The 20,100-nt window shown below is 48.2% G+C and overlaps 1 protein-coding gene and 1 long non-coding RNA gene across 3 annotated transcripts; one reads left to right on the top strand and one right to left on the bottom strand.

Moving 5' to 3' along the window:
• LOC131216832 (uncharacterized) lies at positions 1-1,457 on the bottom strand. Its single transcript, XR_009157067.1, has 3 exons — positions 1,196-1,457; positions 641-1,127; positions 1-575 (listed from the first exon to the last, which is right to left on the bottom strand). It is a non-coding gene; the product is annotated as an uncharacterized LOC131216832 (long non-coding RNA).
• A 1,242-nt stretch (positions 1,458-2,699) lies between these two features.
• LOC131214925 (protein wech) lies at positions 2,700-19,398 on the top strand. 2 transcript variants are annotated; one of them, XM_058209271.1, is made up of 5 exons: positions 2,700-2,802; positions 15,472-15,682; positions 15,800-17,933; positions 18,003-18,155; positions 18,228-19,398. In XM_058209271.1, the coding sequence occupies exons 2-5, from the start codon at positions 15,486-15,488 to the stop codon at positions 18,396-18,398; spliced, it is 2,655 nt and encodes an 884-aa protein (XP_058065254.1). In that variant the 5' UTR covers positions 2,700-2,802; positions 15,472-15,485; the 3' UTR covers positions 18,399-19,398. The 2 variants fall into 2 exon arrangements, with proteins under 2 accessions (XP_058065254.1, XP_058065253.1); XM_058209270.1 differs by lacking the exon at positions 2,700-2,802 and adding an exon at positions 4,841-4,969.
• Positions 19,399-20,100: the final 702 nt, after the last annotated feature.

A 20,100-nucleotide genomic window follows, 5' to 3' on the forward strand; every position in this document is an offset into this window, starting at 1 on the left:
ATTTATTTCAACTAACAAAGTGTTTTTATTTAAGTAATCGATTTTTCGGATATTTGCCGACATTCACGGGTCGGCAGCTCCGTTGACAAGGTGCGTTCGCGTCAAAAACCTGGCGAAAGAGGACCGATTCCGGCGATATTTGAAATAGAGCTGCATATAGTACCACAGAGGTAGGCAAATTTTCCCTGATTAGAAAGAGATCTGACTGTCCGGCGAAGCTTGCTTGGAAACATTACGTAATAATGTTTCTTGATACGGTCAAGGTGATTTCCTTCTACGGTGACCGCACCATGTTCGCCAAACCGTTCTTCCGGATCCGCTGGAAGCCCAGCTTCCGGTTGAGCACGCCGGATCGCTTAAGCTGGCAGCGGGTGTACTGGACGCAGGCACGTGCCTTGCCTGATGTTGTTTTGCGCAGGAACAGCAGGCTGCCTAGCCGATGGTGGTCGGAGTTTCGTGAGTAAGAGTAACTAATTTCGGAATGCCGTTTAACGGTAGAAATCTCCGTTTGCTTCACATCACTGCGACCTCAACGTATATCGCTCGGATTATTCGCTTTTACATCCTTGGCCAACCTAAAAATATACAAAAAGCTTTATTACGACTGCGACGAACAATCGTGTTCTACCTATAAACTTACGGTGGTCATATAAACTTTTACATATTTCAGTCCTGTTGCACGTAGGAAGTTACAGCCATTTTTAATTGGTAAGGTGCTAGATTATCATTCCATCATGTTGAAGGTGTTGAAGGCAATCAATAAATTTACCCTTTAATACATTGTCAGAACCCTTTCGACAGTAAATGGCAGCAATTTCATTTTGGAAGAGATACTCTACGACTCGTGCCCACAACAATAAGGTATGTTGGGACACAGTTTGACCGTTTTCTTTCAAAAGATGCTCCACAATAACGCGTGAAAGCAGTTCTCTATCCTTTCTGGTGAAGAAATCCTTTCCTACCAGCTGTGCTCCGGTGGAATTTCGCTTTAATATTTCCAGTAAGTTGCCTTTCGCCTCGCGATCATGATCAGTTGTGCAGCTAAGTTGTGCTATAGAGAAGCCACGTTCGTCCAACGAAATGGGTAGGGGATTCAAAGTTTCCTCTTCACTTTCAACGTATTCAGTCTAGTTATGTAAAATGGACAAACCATTAGTATAAGGAAACAATAGTATTAATAAACATAAGTACTCACCTTTTTAACTGGAACTTTTGATTCTTCTAACTCTTCCTCATTGTTATTGCCGTTTGTGGAGTTCGAACCACAACTTGGTTCCATTTTGACCATGCCTCTCGCGTCTTTCTTGACGGATTCCTCCACTTTCAAAGGCTCACATGCACGTAGATTCGTTTGATAAAGAGCATACTTCGTCATAAATATGGTCGTTTGCCTAGCTTTGATATCAGCTCCTGGACGATTGCGTCGGGTAGCATTTTGAAGGCGACCTCATCTACTACCTCCTCTGAAAACAAAAACCATTACATTTACATCTTTGCTGTGCAGAAAACGAAAGAAGGCTTACCGCGAAACTTTTCGATCAGTTCTTCCAACTTCCATTCTTTCAACATATTCAACAACAACAACTCACGCCCAACCACTTCATACTCGGAAGCTCAAATGGCAGTAAACCACCGCTGAACCTTCAGCGCTACGACGGTCCTGGAAGTCTTCACCACTTTTCGCGGACGCCTTCTGGAAGAAGGCTCAAAGTCTCTATAACAACACAACAACAACATAGACCGCTGTCGACCGAACATGATCTAACGAATCTAACATGATCAGCTACAACTGTTTATATTTGGGTTTGGTCTAAAAAAGAACGTTCATCGTTCATTCATCGTTCATTCTTGGTCAGGTTCGCTATCTCTTTTCCGTTCGTTTAGAGCCCGGGAACGCAGTGACAGCTTCGAGAAGGTAGTGCGGTCAGAAAGTACAGAGACAAGTTCCAAAAAGGAGTTTGGGACAAAAAAATTATTAATAATAATAAAATAAAATAATTGGTGTAAAGAATGAAGAGCACTAATCTGTTTCCACTCATCTTCCTAACGAAAACTTAACAAAACCAACCCCAGAACGTTGTTTTAGTGCCCGAGGCTAGGCACAATTACAATTTACAAATCATGTCTTCTAATTTATACTTTTCTGTTACGTCCTGCACATTCGCTGGCAAGCGTGAGACCATGGAAGGCAAACAATTCGGATTGGCCCTAGACAACTTATTTTGGGAAAACATAACTAAAAGCCAAATTTTTTGAAATAGTTTTGTGACCGTCGACAACCTTTTTCCCATAGTGTGTACTTGTGGTCAGAGCCCGGGAACGCCGAGAAACTGTCAGTACGGACTGTCAACGACTCAGTTTTCGCGCACGAGTTTGTTTACAACGCAAACGGAGGCTTGCCGCTGAACTGGTTAACAAAAATGCAAGCGGACGCGTGCGCGGTGTGAGAGAGATAATTTCCGTCGCATTTTACGTTTTTCGGTTCAAGTACTCGGACTCGTGTTTTCGGTTTCCGGTTGAAAGTGGTCGCTTCGAAGTGGAATGGCAGAGCGCGACTCCAGCGTGTTCGACTCCTGGCGCTAGGGAGAGCCAATGAAACGGTGGTGGTAGTAGTAGGGCAGTGAGAAAAAACGAAACAAAAGCGTCACAACAACGCAAAGACTGAGATACAGAAAGACTGACTGACTGACCGGAACAAGGCTGAATGTGTAGTAGTTATAAAGTCGTTCGTCCTGTGCGTTTCGTTCCGTGTTTGGTGTTGTGTATTTTCCTCTCGCATCGGCCGCCCTTCGCATGTGATACGTAAGTAGTAGCAGAAGGGGAGCCCAAAAGGTGTACATCGGCCAACGAACTGGTGTGGCGCATCTTCGCATTGCGCTAGTTTGTTTGTTTGTTTCTTTCTTCGGTACCAGAGTTGTGTGGGGTCGCAGGTCGTGGCGTAGGAAAACCGTAGTGCACAAAGGGTGTGCGTGGCCCCGTGTGTTTGTGCATCACCCGTCGGCGCTCCCCGAAAATCACGTTTCATCTGGGCGCTTGTGAATTCGGGGAGTGGGAGAACCGGATAAAGTGAAAATAACCCGCAGACGGAGGACCGTCGTATTTACGTCGCGCTTTTCCGGAAGCCGATTGATAAATCAGTTCCATTTTCTTCCAACATTCTTCTCCGTAGGCTCCCTGGTGGTATTGGTGGTAATGTGTTCCGTCTCAACACCAGCCCCATTTTACCGCGGGTCCGCCTGGCTTCTCCGGCTGGATATCGGTCTTATTAGTTCGCCGACCCCGATCGTTGTGTTTTGTTTCCCATTCCAACAATTCCTACTTGTGCGCGCGTGTGTGCGTGTGCATATGTTTGCGTCTTTCCGATGAGATTTTGATACACCCGGGAACGGTTTCAGTTTCCCCATTCTCAGTGGCGACCATTTTAAAAGAGAGGCTGGCCCGACAGAACCACAAACGCCGATTGAAGCCCGGTTGAGCCCGAGTTGTTCCCGTGACCAAATTAGCAGCCGGTTCCGCCTCCGATGCACTTGACTGTATTACGAGCCGACGTGATTTATCCGATACCGATCCGATTCTTTCTACGAAATGAGCGAAAAGCGAAAATCCATCTCCATCAACGGAGGGTTGTCATGGCAATCGTCAGATGCTCTCTCTCTCTCTCTCCGGCGATAGGAAAACGCTGTGTTGTTTGTGTGCATTGCATGCCCGCGAAACAATAGACAGCGTATTTGTGCCGGGTTTTAGGAGCTACGGAAAATGCACCCACATGTCCATGGGCCGCGAACAACGGTGGCAGTGTGTGCGTGCGTACGTGTGTATGCATATCGCGCAGACTTGGGCCGCGCCGAGTGACAAAACGGATAGCCGGGCGCAACGAGAGCGATTAGTGCCCATTTTGTATTTCACTTTTTCCTTCTCTCGTTGCGTGTTGTTGAGTAAATATAACACGACGGCGACAGGCGCTGCCTCGCGGTTCGTGGTACCCATCGCCCATTGCTGCTGCTGCTGCGTCACACTCGAAAAGCGAGCGAACGGGAACAGGGAACAGGGACAGAGCGCCAGCGATATGCGTGAGAGTAGTGTAAGAAGAGTTCGGGCGAGCAAAGGGCGTGCGAGAAAGAATCTGGCCGCAGGGAAGCGATAACGAGAGAAAGCCAACTGTGTCGTTAAAAAAAAACAATCGAATCAGGCACAGGGACTTACAGAAGCGCCATCAAATATGTAACACCGAGCAAGGTGCAGTCCCGAAAGGAGTTCTGGCCGCCCGCGACGCATGGATAAGCGTACCTCGACTGCAAAACCATAAGCGACTTGCGCGCGCTTCGTTGTTGGTTCGAGTTCACTTTTCGCATTTCCGCACTCCCCGATACGCGGGTTCGATGCGTGAACCGTTTTCGTGACCGGGCCCAAAAGTGAAAGTGAAGAATCCGTCACACCGGGGACGTGGAGCGAGAGAAAGACGAAGAATCTGTCGGATGCACAGCTTTCGCCGGTGGTGGTGGACTCGCGGTCGTCGCCATACTTTCGTCTGTTTAGCAGAAAAGGGATTTCGCTGAAACACGTCGCGACCAGAAAGGTCAAAGGGAAAGAGGGGAAGAAAGATGAGCAAACACAGACACGCAAACAGAGCGCGCCTAGGCGGAGAAATAGAGACCGATCTCTAATCTGACGCACGCAATTTTGTGTGCATTTTTTATTCATCTCAGTTTCTCACTAATTTATGTGCGCTCGTAGGCCACTGACTTTGACTTCCGCCGCCCCTTCTTTGCTGAGCGTTTGCCCCCCGTCCGCGACGCGGCTGTCCGGAGCAGTGCTGGGGCTCCCCGTTTCCGTGCTGTATGATTGATTGGTACAGTGTATAGGTGAGAAACCAGAATTGATGTAAAGTGTGTGTCCCGGCTCCGATTTATCCTCCTCGCGGGTTGCTTCGATTACCAGCACACACCAGCGCAAGGTGTCGGCCGAAAAGGTAGGTGCAACAGAGAGAGAGGGCAACAGAGAAAAACAAATACGATTAGAAATCGGTGTACTTTTAGAGCAAAGAAGAAGGAGAAGCAAAAAAGCCTAAAATTTGGTCCGCCATTATCGCCAGGGAAACTCCCTTCAGGATGAGTTTGCTTCGTAAAATATTTCGTCATCACTCTTTGCTGTTCACATTGACGAACCGCAGCAGGGCAGAGATTCACTCATAACACTTTCCCGAAATCATAGCCAGTCGGGGGACTGATCTGGACGCCGGCAACGGCACCACCACAAAACGCGCTGTTTGCCTGTTACCCGCGTGTATATGTGTGAGGCGTTTTGTGCGTGAGAGTGAAAGTTATGGGAAAGTGCCGATTGTGCCAAACGATGGGCGCCGCCGTAGCACCGGCAAGTCTGTGAAGATGAAACTTCCATCATCGGGCACAGCACACGGCATTTCAGATAAAACTCTGTTCTTTTCAAGAAACCCCTGCAGTGGTCCCTCGTTCAAATCTCACAGGGCTGACGAAAGCAGGGAAGCTGGTGACGCAACGAGAAACTTCAATGCAACGTCGGTTTGGTGCTTGGGCAGGATAACAAATTCGATTCGGAGCACACTGCAAACGCCAGAAGCCTACTACGCCGTTTTAAATTTGTACTTCTCATAAAAGGCAACACGGAGACGTGTTTTTAAAGATTAAGGACCGCAACCATCAACGGGCTACTACAATCGATACGAGGATTTCGTTGACATAAAATCAACACAAACACAGCCATATCAGTATTGTTGCCGCGAGAGAACTGCACGGCAGACGGGCCATTTTCTTCAGTCATAGCCCGTCCGTTACGGGGTCATTGAACTTCTGCGTCGCAACGCGCATCCCTATAAATGTGATCCGTTCACAGTGGCGGCGACGGCAAGGAGGACCACCATTCTCGTCCCTGTTTGAAGAAACCAGACCGAAGGGAGGACTGAAGACGTCAGCCTTTCGCACAGCACAAACGCAACCCCTCGACAACAGGCGTCAGCCTATGTGCCGCCGCACCTTTTCGGTGGTGGCCAAGGAGGTTTCCTCGGTAGCGCAATTCGCTTTTGCTTCCGAGTGAAACCCCCTCGGAACGCACCGAAGAGGAGCATCTCGGGAGACGTTTGCGACTTCTGGTGTTATTGAAATTTCCTTCCTTCACGGCTACGGGTGGTGGTGTGATCGTCCTTGCCGTTCGTGAAAAGCGCCACCAATACCAGCACACCCCCGGAGGAGGAGGAGGCGCATCCGGCCACCAATGGACACCACCACAACGTTCTGAGGGGAAACAAACGTCAAACTATCCTTTCCGTGTGGGGGTGGTGGTATCGGGGTCAACGAATCCTTAAATCCTGCCGAAAGTTCAACCAACTCTCCTGCCATCCGCCCGATTCGCGGGGGTTAGTTGTTGTTGCTTGGTGGCGATGGTAGTGCACGGAGGCAACATGTCACGTGCCACATTGGCCATAGGAATTGGTGTAATGTGTTTTTTGTGTGTTTTGTATGCTTCCAAGTTTTGGGGGAGGAAATTTTCGGGTAGACCGCGAGCCGCAGCGCCTGCGCACAACGGTGCTCCTAGCGATGTTCGGCGGCAATAACAACAAAACACCCCCTTTTTGGCGGCGGAAACACATGCTGCACCAGAACGCCGAGGGTCACACCTTCCAGCGAGAAACCTACGAATCGGAATACAAACCTAGTTAGAGGCCCGTACTGTGTACCAAGATTAAGAATTATTCAACTTACTATATCCGCTTTATCGCGCTTCTCTTTTAGGCGTTGGCTATTTAATAATGAGGTCACAAAGCCGGCCAGTTGTTGGGTTTCGTGGAGCCCAGATTTGTCGAGAATTTCCTATTCTGCCAACTCTCTACGATGGGTGCGCGATAAGGGAAGCATAATTTTCCACCTTCACGATACCCGGTGGTGACTGGAAGTTTGGAAAAAAAGGGATAAATGATGAATGTTTAATGTTGTGGCGTTTTGGCGTGTTGGGGGGTTGTGTGTCTGTGGGCAACGGTATCGACACGTCAATACCGCACCGCACCAAACACGGGCTTCGTTCCAGCGAATGGAAAATTGGGAAAAGTACACCTCTGGAACAAAAAAACAAGGGAAAAGCAAAACATAAACATTCGAAGCACAAAGTAGAAGTAGGAGACCGAGAATTGGTAACAGTATGCGTGTGGACAGGCCATGTTGCGAGTTTTTCCTACGGGGCCGGTTCCAGCGGCGTTTTACACCCTTTCGACGTAGCAAGATATTTTAATTTCGTCTTTCGTTCGAGGGAGAGAACTTTGTTCTTGGGTTCGGAAGAAGCAGAAAAATAGAACTGGACTGACGCACACTCGTGCCACGCTACTAATGATTCGTTGTTTAATCCCAAGGGGCGCGGGTGCGTTGTACGGTAAAGCTAAAGTTTGGCCTGTTTTTTTTAATCATACCCTAAGAATGAGATTTGCGTTGGTTTTTTGAGCAAAAACGAAACGGATTCGCTACGTACTATTTTCGGAATGTTCTCAAACCGCGCTGTGCGGAGAAATGTTTTCGATCGATCATGAACCATGATTGGTTCAGATGTTTCCGGAAAAAACAACATCTTTTACGGGGCGATGTGCGCTGGCCTTGAAGAAACGGAGCATAAGCGTGCAAGTGGAAGAAAATGGTAATGAACCACAAGAACAGGAACCCGTGACCAGAATCATTCCACACAACTTACACTTTACGGCACAGATGGTCTCGCTACCATGTGTGTGTTGTTTCAACCCGGGACCGGTGAAGAAACAGACCAACGCTCTAAGAACATTCTCGTTCACTTCACGTGTTCCACGTTGTGGTCGATCGTTCTTCGACCCTTTTCCGCGCAAGCGAACCGCGGGAAGCACCCATTCTGTGGCGCTCTCTCGAGTCTTCTCTTCATTTATGTTATTTTTACTACAATAGAGGCTTTACGTATGTTTTGCATTTGCTTCTTCGGCTACAGTTTTACAGCTGTGCGCTTTGAGTGCGGCGTGCTTTGGGTACTCTGTCACACTCTTCACTTCGATCGACGCCGATTATCTACGAAATGGTCGCTCAACTTTATTCCTTCCGAACATTTTCCAATATGCATTCTTTGTTCGACCCGAAGCCGAATTTCGCCTCTCCATCTCTTGGTTTGTTTAGCATACGTATTTCCTATACCACCGCGATTGGCACATTCTTTGCATTGCTCATTTATGCTTTCGTTCTTCTTAGCCGCTTCTTCGTGGTGGTAAAAGTAGGAAATAGATAATGATAGGAACATTTATGGCTTTAAGTGTGGTGTTCCCTTATGTTACCTAAGGCGATTGACTGAATCATTAAAACGATGTTCGTCTTTTAAGCGCCATTCCCGGAATACCTTGGGCTTAGTTCAGTTTGTGGCGCGCGTGACGTTTTAGCAGCATAACTCTAATACGCGGTACAACATTTGATCTGCTTCGTCTTTCGTCAACAACTCTGTTGTTTTATTTCTCAAACGGTTTTCAAACGAAGGCTCATCAAGTTTACTGTAAAATGTCACAGAGCGTATCACCGAGCGTTGTATGCGCCGACCGTTGTTTTATCTCCAGCAAACCGTCCTGTGCACGTGTGTTTTGTACTGGGGATGCTAAGATACTTGCCCCAGCGCACGTTTCGTGACCCAAAAACAAAGTAACTTTTGCCCGGGAACGCCATGCTTTGCTTCCGGGAAAAGGTGGTAGTCGAAGTTCCACAGGGAAAAAGAGAGAGATAGAGAAAGTCACCGCCGGATGAGGGTTTTGGTGCCCTTGCTGGTGAAATCGCTCTTTCGTTGTTTTAGCAGCCAACGCCGTTCCACGCCCTATCGTCCGTTTGACTAGCTGCTCACGTACATCCGGCCACCGCCTATCGGTCGCCAATACGTCGCACGAGCACAACGGAAGGAGATTCCAGCAAAAGGCTGTGGAGTTATCTTCGATGACAGGCGGGATACATAGATTGGCTTACAGGAGGAAATTTTATCGCATTTTTTCGATCCCCCTTCGTGCTTGAAACAGGCAAATGCAACCGAGAAGCCGATATTTCCATTGCAAAACCTCTGGCCCATTAATTTTATGTTCCTGTTTACCGAACGTGGATATATGACAGATGAGAGGGCGCTTCTGGTTGAGATAAATGGCTACTGTCAGAGAGCTTTAAACTTCCAAAAACACAGGATGTGATTTGCATTATCAAACAAGAGAAGTAGGTTTTAAATTTTCGGAACATGGCACCGTAGAAAGGAGCTGCCCAGGTTTCAGAAAATATATATTTATTTGTTCCAACCGAGAGAATGAAAAGTATACTAAATTGGCTACGTTTGGACCTCAAGAAGGAGAAGGGGACCTAGAGACACATTTTGTGGAGCTTCCCCAGATTGTTTCGTTAGGGTCTTTGAAAACTCACCCATAAATGGTTTTGGAAAGAAAGGATTTGACACCACTTCAATTATTTTCAATCCAACAAAAATGTGATCGTCTGTAAAACTGTTGAGAAAGAAGGAAACAACATCTTGTGTCCGTCCGGACACAGATCAGAGCGGCGATCGTGTGCGATGGTGGCCACAACAACCGTGGCCCTGTTGACTGGCGGCTTTGTTGCGGTTTGATAACGGTTGCACGCTTCTTGCGTTGGACGAAAAGGTATCTTTTGGCCCCTGGTGTTCTCCTTGACTTCGATGCATTTCGTGATGCAAAAGTTAATGGCACCCAACAGCAGCCGCAGCAGCAGAAGGTAAGCCAGCGGAAGCAAGAGAAAAAAGCCACACGTTCCTGCACTTTCCGTTCATTTTGCTTCTTTCATTTTACCATCGTGCAGCTGCTCCATCGGCAGACAATTGGAAAATTGGATGATGGCCGGCCAGTCTGTGCTGTGTGGTGCCCTCTTATTGCGCTGCATCGAATGTGCATCGGGCAGCGGTGCTGCTGGCTATCTGGCCTGGCTTGCTGGCTGTGGCAGCAGATGGTCTCTTATGATGCTCTGTGCCACACAAACACGCACACAATGGCCTCTGCCCTGCACACGGTGCCTTTGGCATCGAAACAATATCTTTGAAAAAATAAACAGTTGTTCAAAATAAACCGATGTTAAAACGCAATGAAAGTCAATGTGAAATATGTTTTCGAACGAAGACACTTTTGCAACGACCACAAAGACGTCAGTAACAAAGTGGAAATGGAATGTGAATACGGCACAATTGATGCCCGCCGATGTGCGTAAGTCGAGCGTTTCTTTTCTCGATACGTTGGCAAGGAGTTAGGTTTTGCATTCCAATCAAAAACATCGAACGGAATTTGAGTATCATCGGGGCAGCAGGTGAGCAGGTTTTGAAGAAGATCATCGAAAAAAATATCAAATCGAGATTGTTTGGCGCGAAAAACGGTAGCAGAACCAGCACCACTCCACACGCATTTATGATGGCAGCTGCACCCAGCACGGCGAGCGCCACAACATTGGCGGCGGTTCGTCCGGGCTCCCCGGCGGCGTGCGTGTTGCTGCGATCAGCAATAAATGATAAAATGATAATATTCTTCCAGCTGCGCCCGTACCCTTATTCTCCATCCTGCTCTCCTGTCTGCCTGTCTCTTTCGTGTTTTGCGCCATTCTTCTGGCAAGTATCCTTCGCCCGTTGTTTACGAGAACTGATCGTCGATGACGATGATTCAGGTTCAAGGGAGTGAAAGAGAGCGAGCCTGCCTGTCGGCGGGAAAGAGCAAGCGCACAAGGACGAGGGTGGCGGTGGCATCTGTTGTGACTGCGTCGACCGTTGCCAAGAGAGATGTGTATGGTGGTGGAGTCCCTTAGGGGGTCCCAATGTTGGCGGTGTTCTTTCTCTCTTTCATCAACATTTTCCGTCCCCGCTGCATTGGTTTCCTTCTCGCTCACTCAAACTTGTCAGTCAGATTTCTCGGTTGCTTCGCTGTTGTAACCAAGCGCAACATTTCCCGAGCGACTATGCGGAACAGCCAAACGCACACAACAACACATCGAAACGCAAACTCTCGCAGGTCGTGTGGATGACGTTGGTGGAGGATTTGCTATGCTGCTGCTGCTGCATGTTTCTTTGGCCGCCTCTACGGGCACTTGGTTTGCGGGACCTACCTCAACAATTCCATTCTCCTCCATGTGCATTCCATCTTCACGTGTGTATGTGTGCTTGTTTTTGTCTTCTTTCCAATGCCGTTTTTAGTTTTGCATTTAACAACCGTTTCGTCTGCTCATCATGGCATCCTTCGGCGCTGTTGTTGTTCATGGTGCAGCAGCAACCGTTGTGCGTTGGCATGGTGATCATTCATCATCCTTGTCCCGAGATCGCATTGGATCGTGTCTGGCCGTGTTTGCTGCTCTCGAGGCCGATTCCGGCCGGTTGTGTGTATGTGGTTGTGTGTTTTGAATGGAGTGGAAGTTTCCTGTTACCGCGCTTTCTTCTGGTTTGTGTCTTCTCCGTCCCGTCGCGTCCTTTCGATTTTTTTTCATCTTTTTCCGTCTGTCCCCATGGAGTCCCCATAAGGAGTTTCTTCTTGCTCTTGATATGTTCATATGTTTATACCACGCATGTCTACACATATGGCTATGAGTCCACGCTGAAAAAGGGTCACTTTTTGGGGTGGTTAAGAAAGTTTCAAACTGTTGATTAAACTTGCGAATGGGGCTGTTGCTGAGAAACGTACTGGACTCAGCAATTTTATTTTATATTAAGTTGTACTAATGATAGAAAATAATATTTTGTTCAACGTAACTGCCAGTGTTAGTGACATATTTTTTCTACCTTTTAGCTCCCTTCTCAACATTCGTGTCGTTTCGAAAAGAACTTTTCTTTTGTACCTTGTAAGCAGCTGTTCAATTGAGGTTCACCTTGGTTTATCAAAGCATGTTTTGCATAAAATTTGTAACATTATCTATTGATAAGCAGATGTCATAACCGTCGAAAGTTTCATATCATATATTAACGAAAAGAACTTAAACGCCACTTAAAGTGAAGTAAATTTCTTACAAGCCCCACAATCTTCGTTTCGTTTCACAGTTGTATTGTGGAAATTAAATAAACGGTAATAATGCTGTGGTTAATCTAAAGAGAAAAGAAACCTTCTACTCACTGTTCTACTCACGGGGGAATAATTTTTTAGACGACGTCTCCGTATTGGGGTATGGATTGTTTTTATTCGTCTCACAAAGGGAACGACTTATGGCCCAGTTGTGTGTTGCTGCTGCAGTCAACGACGAAAACATGATTTCCTGACCGAACTAACGCGCGCGCAGAGATAGTACGTGCACTCCTGTTATGTGTCGTGCGGCCGCGAACAGTTCAGGTTTTCGAATTTTCAGGTTTGGAAATGAAAGGGAACTGCTGCTGCGCCACGGTGGACACACACCACCGATGTGGGTTACGATCGATCAGCTTTCACTGATTAAATTTGCGGCTGCGAAAATGCTTGAGTTTCTTGTGCTTTTTCCGCATTCTCTCCCTCGACTGACTCGCGCAAGCCCATGGCACTGGAATATGTTGCGCTCGGCGCAATCCAATGCTCCGCGACTGCATGGGCCGCAGTGTAACACAATGCACACCGGTGGTTTCAGTTTTTTTGCCCGTGCTTGGCGCGCTGCGTATTCTGTGGAAAAGTAAGGTTAGGGCGCACTACGTTTAATGGACACCGAACGGTGCAGTTGTGCACAGTTCGCTTTTCCCTTGCTCTCTGCGAAGGAAGGGGTCACGGGCCATTTATTGCGTGTCTGCCTACGGTCGGTCGAATAAATTTACAAAAAGCTCAACTGCTTTCGGATGGTTAAAACATGTAAAATTTAATCATCAACCATTTAATGGGCCCCGTGAACACGCGGCGTCAGGGATGGACCCCGACCCGCAAGGGATGAAGAATGCGCTCCCTGCCAGATTGGTGTAGGTTCAGGAAGAGTGTTAGCGCAGCTAATTACTTCTTCGTCTTCGTCTCTGTCTCTGGTCCGATAAGCGGGCATAGGGCAGTAAAAAAAAGATCCCGAAAAAGGTTGCAAGTAGTAAAAGAGAAGCATTAAATTGAAACCCCGGCACCCAGCATGGCTCAACGATTTCTGTGCTCCTCTTCAAATCCCCGATTGCTGTTCAGCCATCCATCCATCGGCTACGCCGCTTCTTGCCGTCCGATCCGTTTGGTGTTCGTCGGCCACAGGTACGGCCAAAATTCAAACCACGGTTTCAGGATCTCTTAGGGAAGCCTTAAAATCTAGGCTTAGAATAACACAAGGCGTAAAAGCTGTGCACCGCTCAGGGATCAAGAAAGACTTAAATGCGTGGAACACGCAGAAAATAGTATTTCGCACAGGTTGGGTTCGAATCTTGTTTTCTTCGCAATTAATCGAAAAGTAAATCTAAGAGAACTATAAGACGCAAAGACACGAACTTTCGAATGTTCTTCCTGTAGTGACAGACAAGACAAAATATCGATGTAATTTCATATTCCATCACGTTGTTGGCTTGTAAGATGATCGGCTCTCGAGTTTAATACATTTTCGTTGTGTTTCACGCTTCCTTCTCGACCGAAGGAATCTGATACACCATGTGGGTAAGTGGCAAACACAACCGAAAGAATGTTTTGAATAACTCTGCCTGAATGCGTGTGTTCTGCCATTCGATAGCCACCCGATACGCTAAATAGGCCTAGAAACTCATTCGCCGAAGATGCCCATATACGCTTGCATAAGCAGCTTAAGAAACAGAATCCATGCCTTGGAAGGATTCTGCGACCTGCATCCTGTTGAAGCAAATAGAAACGGCAACATATTATCTGAAATACCCTCTGATCCCTGCTTTTCAGCGTCATCACAATCGAGCGGATCACAGATTCCCGAAACGCCTCTTCCGACAGCTTTCTGCAATCTTTCGATCTTTTTGCACCGAAGCCGCTGGTAGACTTAACAAAATCTCGGGCATGGTGAAATTCTTCCGCCGCCGTCTCTTTGTAGTACGATGAAACGAATCGGAACGAAATGCGCACAAGGCCAACGGACCCACCACCCGTTGGGTCCAACGCGCAGCGAAGCAATGCTTTTTAATGATTTTATGTTTATCGAGACTGATGCCCATGCGGAACGGTTTTTCGTGGTGTACGGTCGGTGCCGCCATGCAGCGAAGCTGTAGCAACGGCAAAAAAGGAAGGGAAAAGGTATCCTTCAAGCGACCGGAACGCAACAGGCCAGCCAGCAGCCGGTCGATGCAGGCAACGTTTTCTGGGCCATTCTGTAGGTCCCGGTGCCCGAACCGCAGGATGCGTCTCTCAGCAAGAATCCAACCAAGAGGGACTTGCGATATGATGCGTGCACATTGGCATATGCAGCGCCGGGGCTGGGCAACGAACACACACTTTATGCAGTTTTTGAGCTATGCTGCTGCTGGTTTGGGCTATGTTGATTGAGGGTCGGCTGGGGGTCTAAATTGTTTTATTCTCTGCTGCATCCTGGCGAAAGGCAGGGCAGGAAAGAGCTGCTGCAGTGCGGCTGAGATAGGGAGCGGAACGTAGCACAAAGTTCACTCCGTGGCTGCAGAGGATCCTTTCCCCGTGTCTGTGAGAAAGAAAAAAACGCGAGACGAAACAGCAGGGACCGCCGCGAACCCGATACCCGGGGTGCTCTCGTGTGATGCGAACCCAGAGTTTCAAGGGTAGCTGTTTTGCTTCCAACGTCTCTTCCGTGTGGAACAAGAGGTCAACTGCGTTACGGTTTCATTTTATCGTTTTACGCCGAGTTTTCTTCATCCTTTCCTACGACGAGGCAGACGGAACCAGAGACTTTAAAGTGTAAAGTGTAAAAAATATCAGCCTCTCTTTGCTAGACATTCTCGTTATTGGAACTACCGGGATGTAGGATGCACCAAATGTACCGTTCTCGGAACGCACTATCTAAAAGGCTCGGCATTTTCTTGCCCATCCCTCTGCAAGGATCCCATTTATGTGTGCACCCATGGAGTGTCTCCTAGGATGGACCATTTTTTACAAGCTATACAACGCCTAGACCGAGACCGAGGCGCCTGCATTGCTGCGCAACTGCAACGGCCATTTAGCGTGCGTTTGTCGAAGAAAAATAATGACAAATGTGAAAGATGACACTTACTTTGCTTTAGAAATCCATTTCCTGTCGAGTTTGATCGATATTCTGCGTTGGAAACATGAGCCAGGGTATCCATTTCAGTACGCTTCCGGTGGAAAAGCTCAGAACAAAGGATGACTTTCTCCACGCACAGCTTGGCTGCTCCGGAGGCCGTAGTTTTTAATATTCCAACCGATCGCCATAAATAATGCGCGCTTAAATGACCATGTTCTACAAATAAAATAAAAACGATTTAATTTTTTTAATTAAATCGATAAATCTTTAGTAAATAAATCCATTTTTTTGCCAACTTCTGTAGGGTGTGGTCGGTGTGGCAAACATTTACTAATGCGCGTTCGTTTTTCGTTTACATGTTTGTTTGCAGAATAAAACACGATTATGGCACTGTTATCCAATGGTGCTTCGTCGATGCAGATAACGCCACAGCCGGCCAACGCTGGCTCCAGCGGTGGCCCCGGTGGCAACGAAGACTTCAACTCGAATGATCATCTCTTCTTCTCGAGCCTGTTCACCGCACTTCCCCGGTGGGATGGGCCGCTCAAGTCGAGCTCGGGGCCGGTTATGGTTCCACAAAGGTAAGCGGCTCCGCGCAACGACTGGCATAATGGTCCAAGTTCCTGTTGGGATGCTTGAAACGTTTGAACTCAGTGTCTTAGCTTCCATCTAATTCCACCTACTTTGTGTCTTTGTAGCAATAACAACACGTCACTGGACCGTGATAGCATAAGTATTACGGAGGATTTGCTGTTCTCCAACGTTTTGGGTGCGATCGGGACGGGCAGTTCGGCAGGCAGCAGCGGTAGCCACCCTCACGGTCACATCGGTAGCCACGTCGGCGGTGGCGTGGGCATCATCGGCAGCGGCAACGGTGGTGGCGGATCGTCCGCTGCCAGCGAAATACTTGGTGCAATCGGCACCGCCTCCCACCACATGACACCGAGCACGTCACCACAGACAAATTCGTCCAATGGCAGTCACTGTCCGTCCTCGGTCGGTGCTATCTGCGGCCGGTGTGACACGCACGCGTCGAGCCGCTGTCTCGATTGCAACGATATCCTGTGCGAAGACTGCACAGTGCTGCACGGCAAAAACGCGTTCACGAAAGAGCACTGCGTGATCGCGATCACCACGATCTCACCGATAGGATCGGCTCCCTGTCTGCTCGGCAGTGGCGGTGCCAGTGGAGGTATAATTGGATCAGGAGGATCCGGTGGCTGTCTCGGTGCCGGAGTGCTATCGGAGCCGCACTGTGATGTGCACGGTGAAGTGCTGCGCTATCTGTGCGAATCGTGCAAGAAAGTCGTGTGCCAGGAGTGTACACTGTGGGAACACAAGGATCATTCGTGCATTCCGGTATCGAGCGTACAGCACGGTGCATCGGACAAGATTCTCTCCATCCTTGAGAGCGGCAAGCTAGGTACGAAGTACATCAAGGCGAGTATCGACCGTGCAGTTACGTACTCGCAAGCAGTCGAACGGGACGCGATGGAAGCGTCGGCTCGCATTCGCAAAGCGATGCGCCACTTCATACTGGCCGCGGAAGACCGCGAGCGGACGCTGCTCGAGCGAGTGGACAAGTTCCGCCAGCAGAAGCTAACCTCTCTGTCGGACCAGATGGCAGGCCTTCGGGCCGCACTGGCCGGCTTGTCTCAAACGTCGGACATGTTAACGAAGGCACTCGATGCGGTACCGGTGATGAGCAGTATGGAGATAGCGAAAACGCTGACGACCGGCGAAAGCCAGATGGAGCAGTTTGCAGCCATGTACAAGAATCTGCAACCGAAGGAGGAGTTTATTACATTTGCTGCACCCAATTTTGAGCTGCTGCAAGAGATACGGATGCAGGGCGATGTGATGCTCGTCGGCCAGCGAAGCAATTCGGTGTCGAGTAACGGTTCGTCGGTAGCGGGTATGTCGTGCCTGCAAGGAGGACCTCTGGGCGGAAGTATTGGTAGCGGTGTACTAGGTTCGGGCAATGGTGGAGGGGGACCGGGTGGTGGTGGTAGTGTCCCTGGAGGCAACATTCTCACCCGCCGTCCGATCGTTCGAAGCACAACACCAGCCCAGCGCATCGGTTGCTCGTCTACCTGGGAGTCGATGGGCAAAGGTGGCCCGGGGGGCGCTTCTGGCGGGGTGCTTGCGTCGTCCCCGACTTCGTTCGGCATCGGCCCCATACCTGGTGCCCCGATCATGGGGCAGTGCATTCCCGGCTGCGGGAGTCATGTGTCAACGAAACCGGCCGTCGGACCAAGTTTGACGTTCGGATTCGATGGCCACGAAGACGGGCAGGTCTCGCGCCCATGGGGCATTACTGTGGACAAGGATGGTCACATACTGGTGGCCGATCGGCGCAACAACCGGGTGCAGATTTTTTACCCCGACGGCACGTTCAAGCTTAAGTTTGGCTCGAAGGGCACCGCCAACGGGCAGTTCGATCTACCGGCCGGCATTTGCACCGACGGGCAGGGGCGCATCATCGTCGTAGACAAGGACAACCATCGGGTGCAAGTGTTCTCGGCCGGGGGCATGTTTCTCCTAAAGTTCGGCAGCTACGGGAAGGAGTGTGGCCAATTTCAGTACCCGTGGGACGTGGCTGTTAATATGAAGGGCGAGATACTGGTGACCGACTCGCGAAACCATCGCGTGCAGCTGTTCAGTCCGGATGGGCTGTTTATCTCGCGGTTCAGCTTCGACGGTGTCAATCACAGCCGGTACTTAAAGGGTTTGACGACTCCTCGCGGGGCTTGCTTTACGCCCCAGGGGGACATTATCATTTCGGACTTTGAAAACCATCGACTACTGCTGATCGATGCGACACTATCGAAGGTAAGCAGCATATGGGTGTGCTAGGTGGTTTGTACTGGCTAACGCGATATCTCTTCATTTGCTCTTAAGGTCCTGGCCGCCAAAGGACATGAGGGGTCCGCAGTGCACGAGTTTAGTCGCCCGTCGGGTATCTGTTGCGACGACGATGGCCGGGTTATTGTCGCTGATTCCAAGAATCAGCGTGTACTCATCTTCTCTCCGCAGCTAGAGTTCCTCTGGGTGGTAAGTTCCCGCATCGAGTCGGTCGTGGCCAAGTTCTAAGTTTCTCTCTGTCGCATTCACAAAATTTCACAGACCGAAATCAGGCCCTCCTCGAACGGGATGCTTGCGGTCGGGATGGACGAAAAAGATCGCCCCAGCGACGTTGCTCTGTTACCGGACGGTCGACTCGTGGTGATGGTCGAAACCTCACCGGATGCCCGGGACCAGTGCAGTCCACAGAAAACCTTTATCCAAATCTACTAATGCGTCCCGGTGAGCGGTGATACCGTTGGAAAAGGGAAACCATAACATAAAGAAACTGCCAAAAATTGATTTTTTAACCTCTGTCGCCGGGACGATTCTCCTCTTCTTTAGGTGTGACATGCAAAAAGTAAGACTTCGGCGAGGTGTAACAAGTGTAAAGTAAAATACGTGCTAAGAAATGAGAAGGAGAGTGGGAGAGACAGAGAGACAGACAGAACAAAAGAAAGAAAGCGCGCACGCGAGAGATAAAGAGAGAGAAAGAGAATGAGTTTGTGTAAAAGAGAAAGTGATCGTTAATTTATACTTATTACATGTACCCGTAACGCTACCTACCTCGAGACGTGTTTTTAAAGCGTGTTAGTGACGTGATTTTGTTTTTAGTCTTCATACAACAAAGCCCGCTCCTCGCTCCGGATCGCGCACACGGTCTCCCGACACGTGGTGTTCAGATATAGAGGATGCAAGGTTTGATACACAAAATTATGTAGTTTAAAGCATAGAGCAAAAAAGACAATTTACTGTCTAAAAAGAACAAAACCAACGGCAAATGACGATGAAAGAGAGAAAACCCGTAAACAGAAGCTTAAAATGAATTTATTCGGAAACTTAAAAGTACAAGCAGCATTAGACAAATGGGAAGATTGAAAACGGTGGATACAGAAAGCGGGCTAACAGTATGGTGGAACTGAAGAGAGGATGAACGGCGCAAGAAAAGCCCTATATTCCTACCTATATGGCGTTTTTGTTTGGTAGTCGTGTAACAAATTGTCTTCAAATGTAGCAAATGGATCAAATCTAAAAGAAAGTAAGAACGTGGAAGATGGACAGGGCGTCCAGCAAGGAATATAGGAGTCAAAAGATGATGATGCATCGTAAATATAGTACAATTTTAGATAAATAACGAAACTAATAGTAGGATAATACGCTCCCCGGTTTTCGGGAGCTTTTAAGTGGCCCCGTGCACAAGGTTTGCGACAAACATGTGCCGGTGCCCGTGTTCTACAAGTCGATTCTACGTTTTAATTTCTGTTCGGTTTGGTAGGTTCTAAATGTTTTCGCGCCCACTTAATGTGCGGTTGAATGTTTTTACTAGTGAAATTTTCTTTGCGCTCTGTAGTCACATTTGCTCTATAAGGAACAATTGTTTGCGAGTCGTTGCTAAAGGAAACGAAAAACGCTATTCATGAGAATATGGTTGAGGAGTAGTAAGGAGCATAGTTTATTTGTTTATCATCGAGTGAGAAAACAAGAGATAAACGGAGAAGATGACGAAACACAAAGATTGACACAACAACTTATCGAAAAAGACTGAATTGACTGAACAAACAAACAGAAGAAAGCAAATAGAAAATAATACTAATCGTACAGCAATGTCCTGAATTTAGTTTTCCTCTTCCAGCCGTCTAGTTAATGTTAGGAAATGTCACACATAACAATATTGCGTTAGATACGAAGCAAGCTCGAAGTATCTTTATCATTTTCCCGGCTTTGCGTTTTTTAATTACACCTTACACGTTGTTTTTGAGTATCGTGACCTCGTTTGTTCAGTTGCTCCCTGTGTCGTTCCGATAATCGTTGATTCTTGTTGTCTGTCAAGAGTGGTTGTCCAACAACCCTGCACTTCTCAGTGAATCAATCTCGAAAACTCTTCGTATGAGTGTATTTGACCAAGTATAATACTTAATAATTTGACCACATCACA

The sequence above is a fragment of the Anopheles bellator genome, chromosome 1, assembly GCF_943735745.2.
Source record: "Anopheles bellator chromosome 1, idAnoBellAS_SP24_06.2, whole genome shotgun sequence".
NCBI classification, from domain to species: Eukaryota; Metazoa; Arthropoda; class Insecta; order Diptera; family Culicidae; genus Anopheles; species Anopheles bellator.

Coding starts and splice junctions, on each gene's coding strand:
- LOC131214925 (XM_058209271.1), top strand. CDS start 15,486: ATGGCACTGTTATCCAATGGTGCTTCGTCGATGCAGATAACGCCACAG. Junction 15,683..15,799: donor CCGGTTATGGTTCCACAAAG/GTAAGCGGCTCC, acceptor GTGTCTTTGTAG/CAATAACAACACGTCACTGG. Junction 17,934..18,002: donor TCGATGCGACACTATCGAAG/GTAAGCAGCATA, acceptor TTTGCTCTTAAG/GTCCTGGCCGCCAAAGGACA.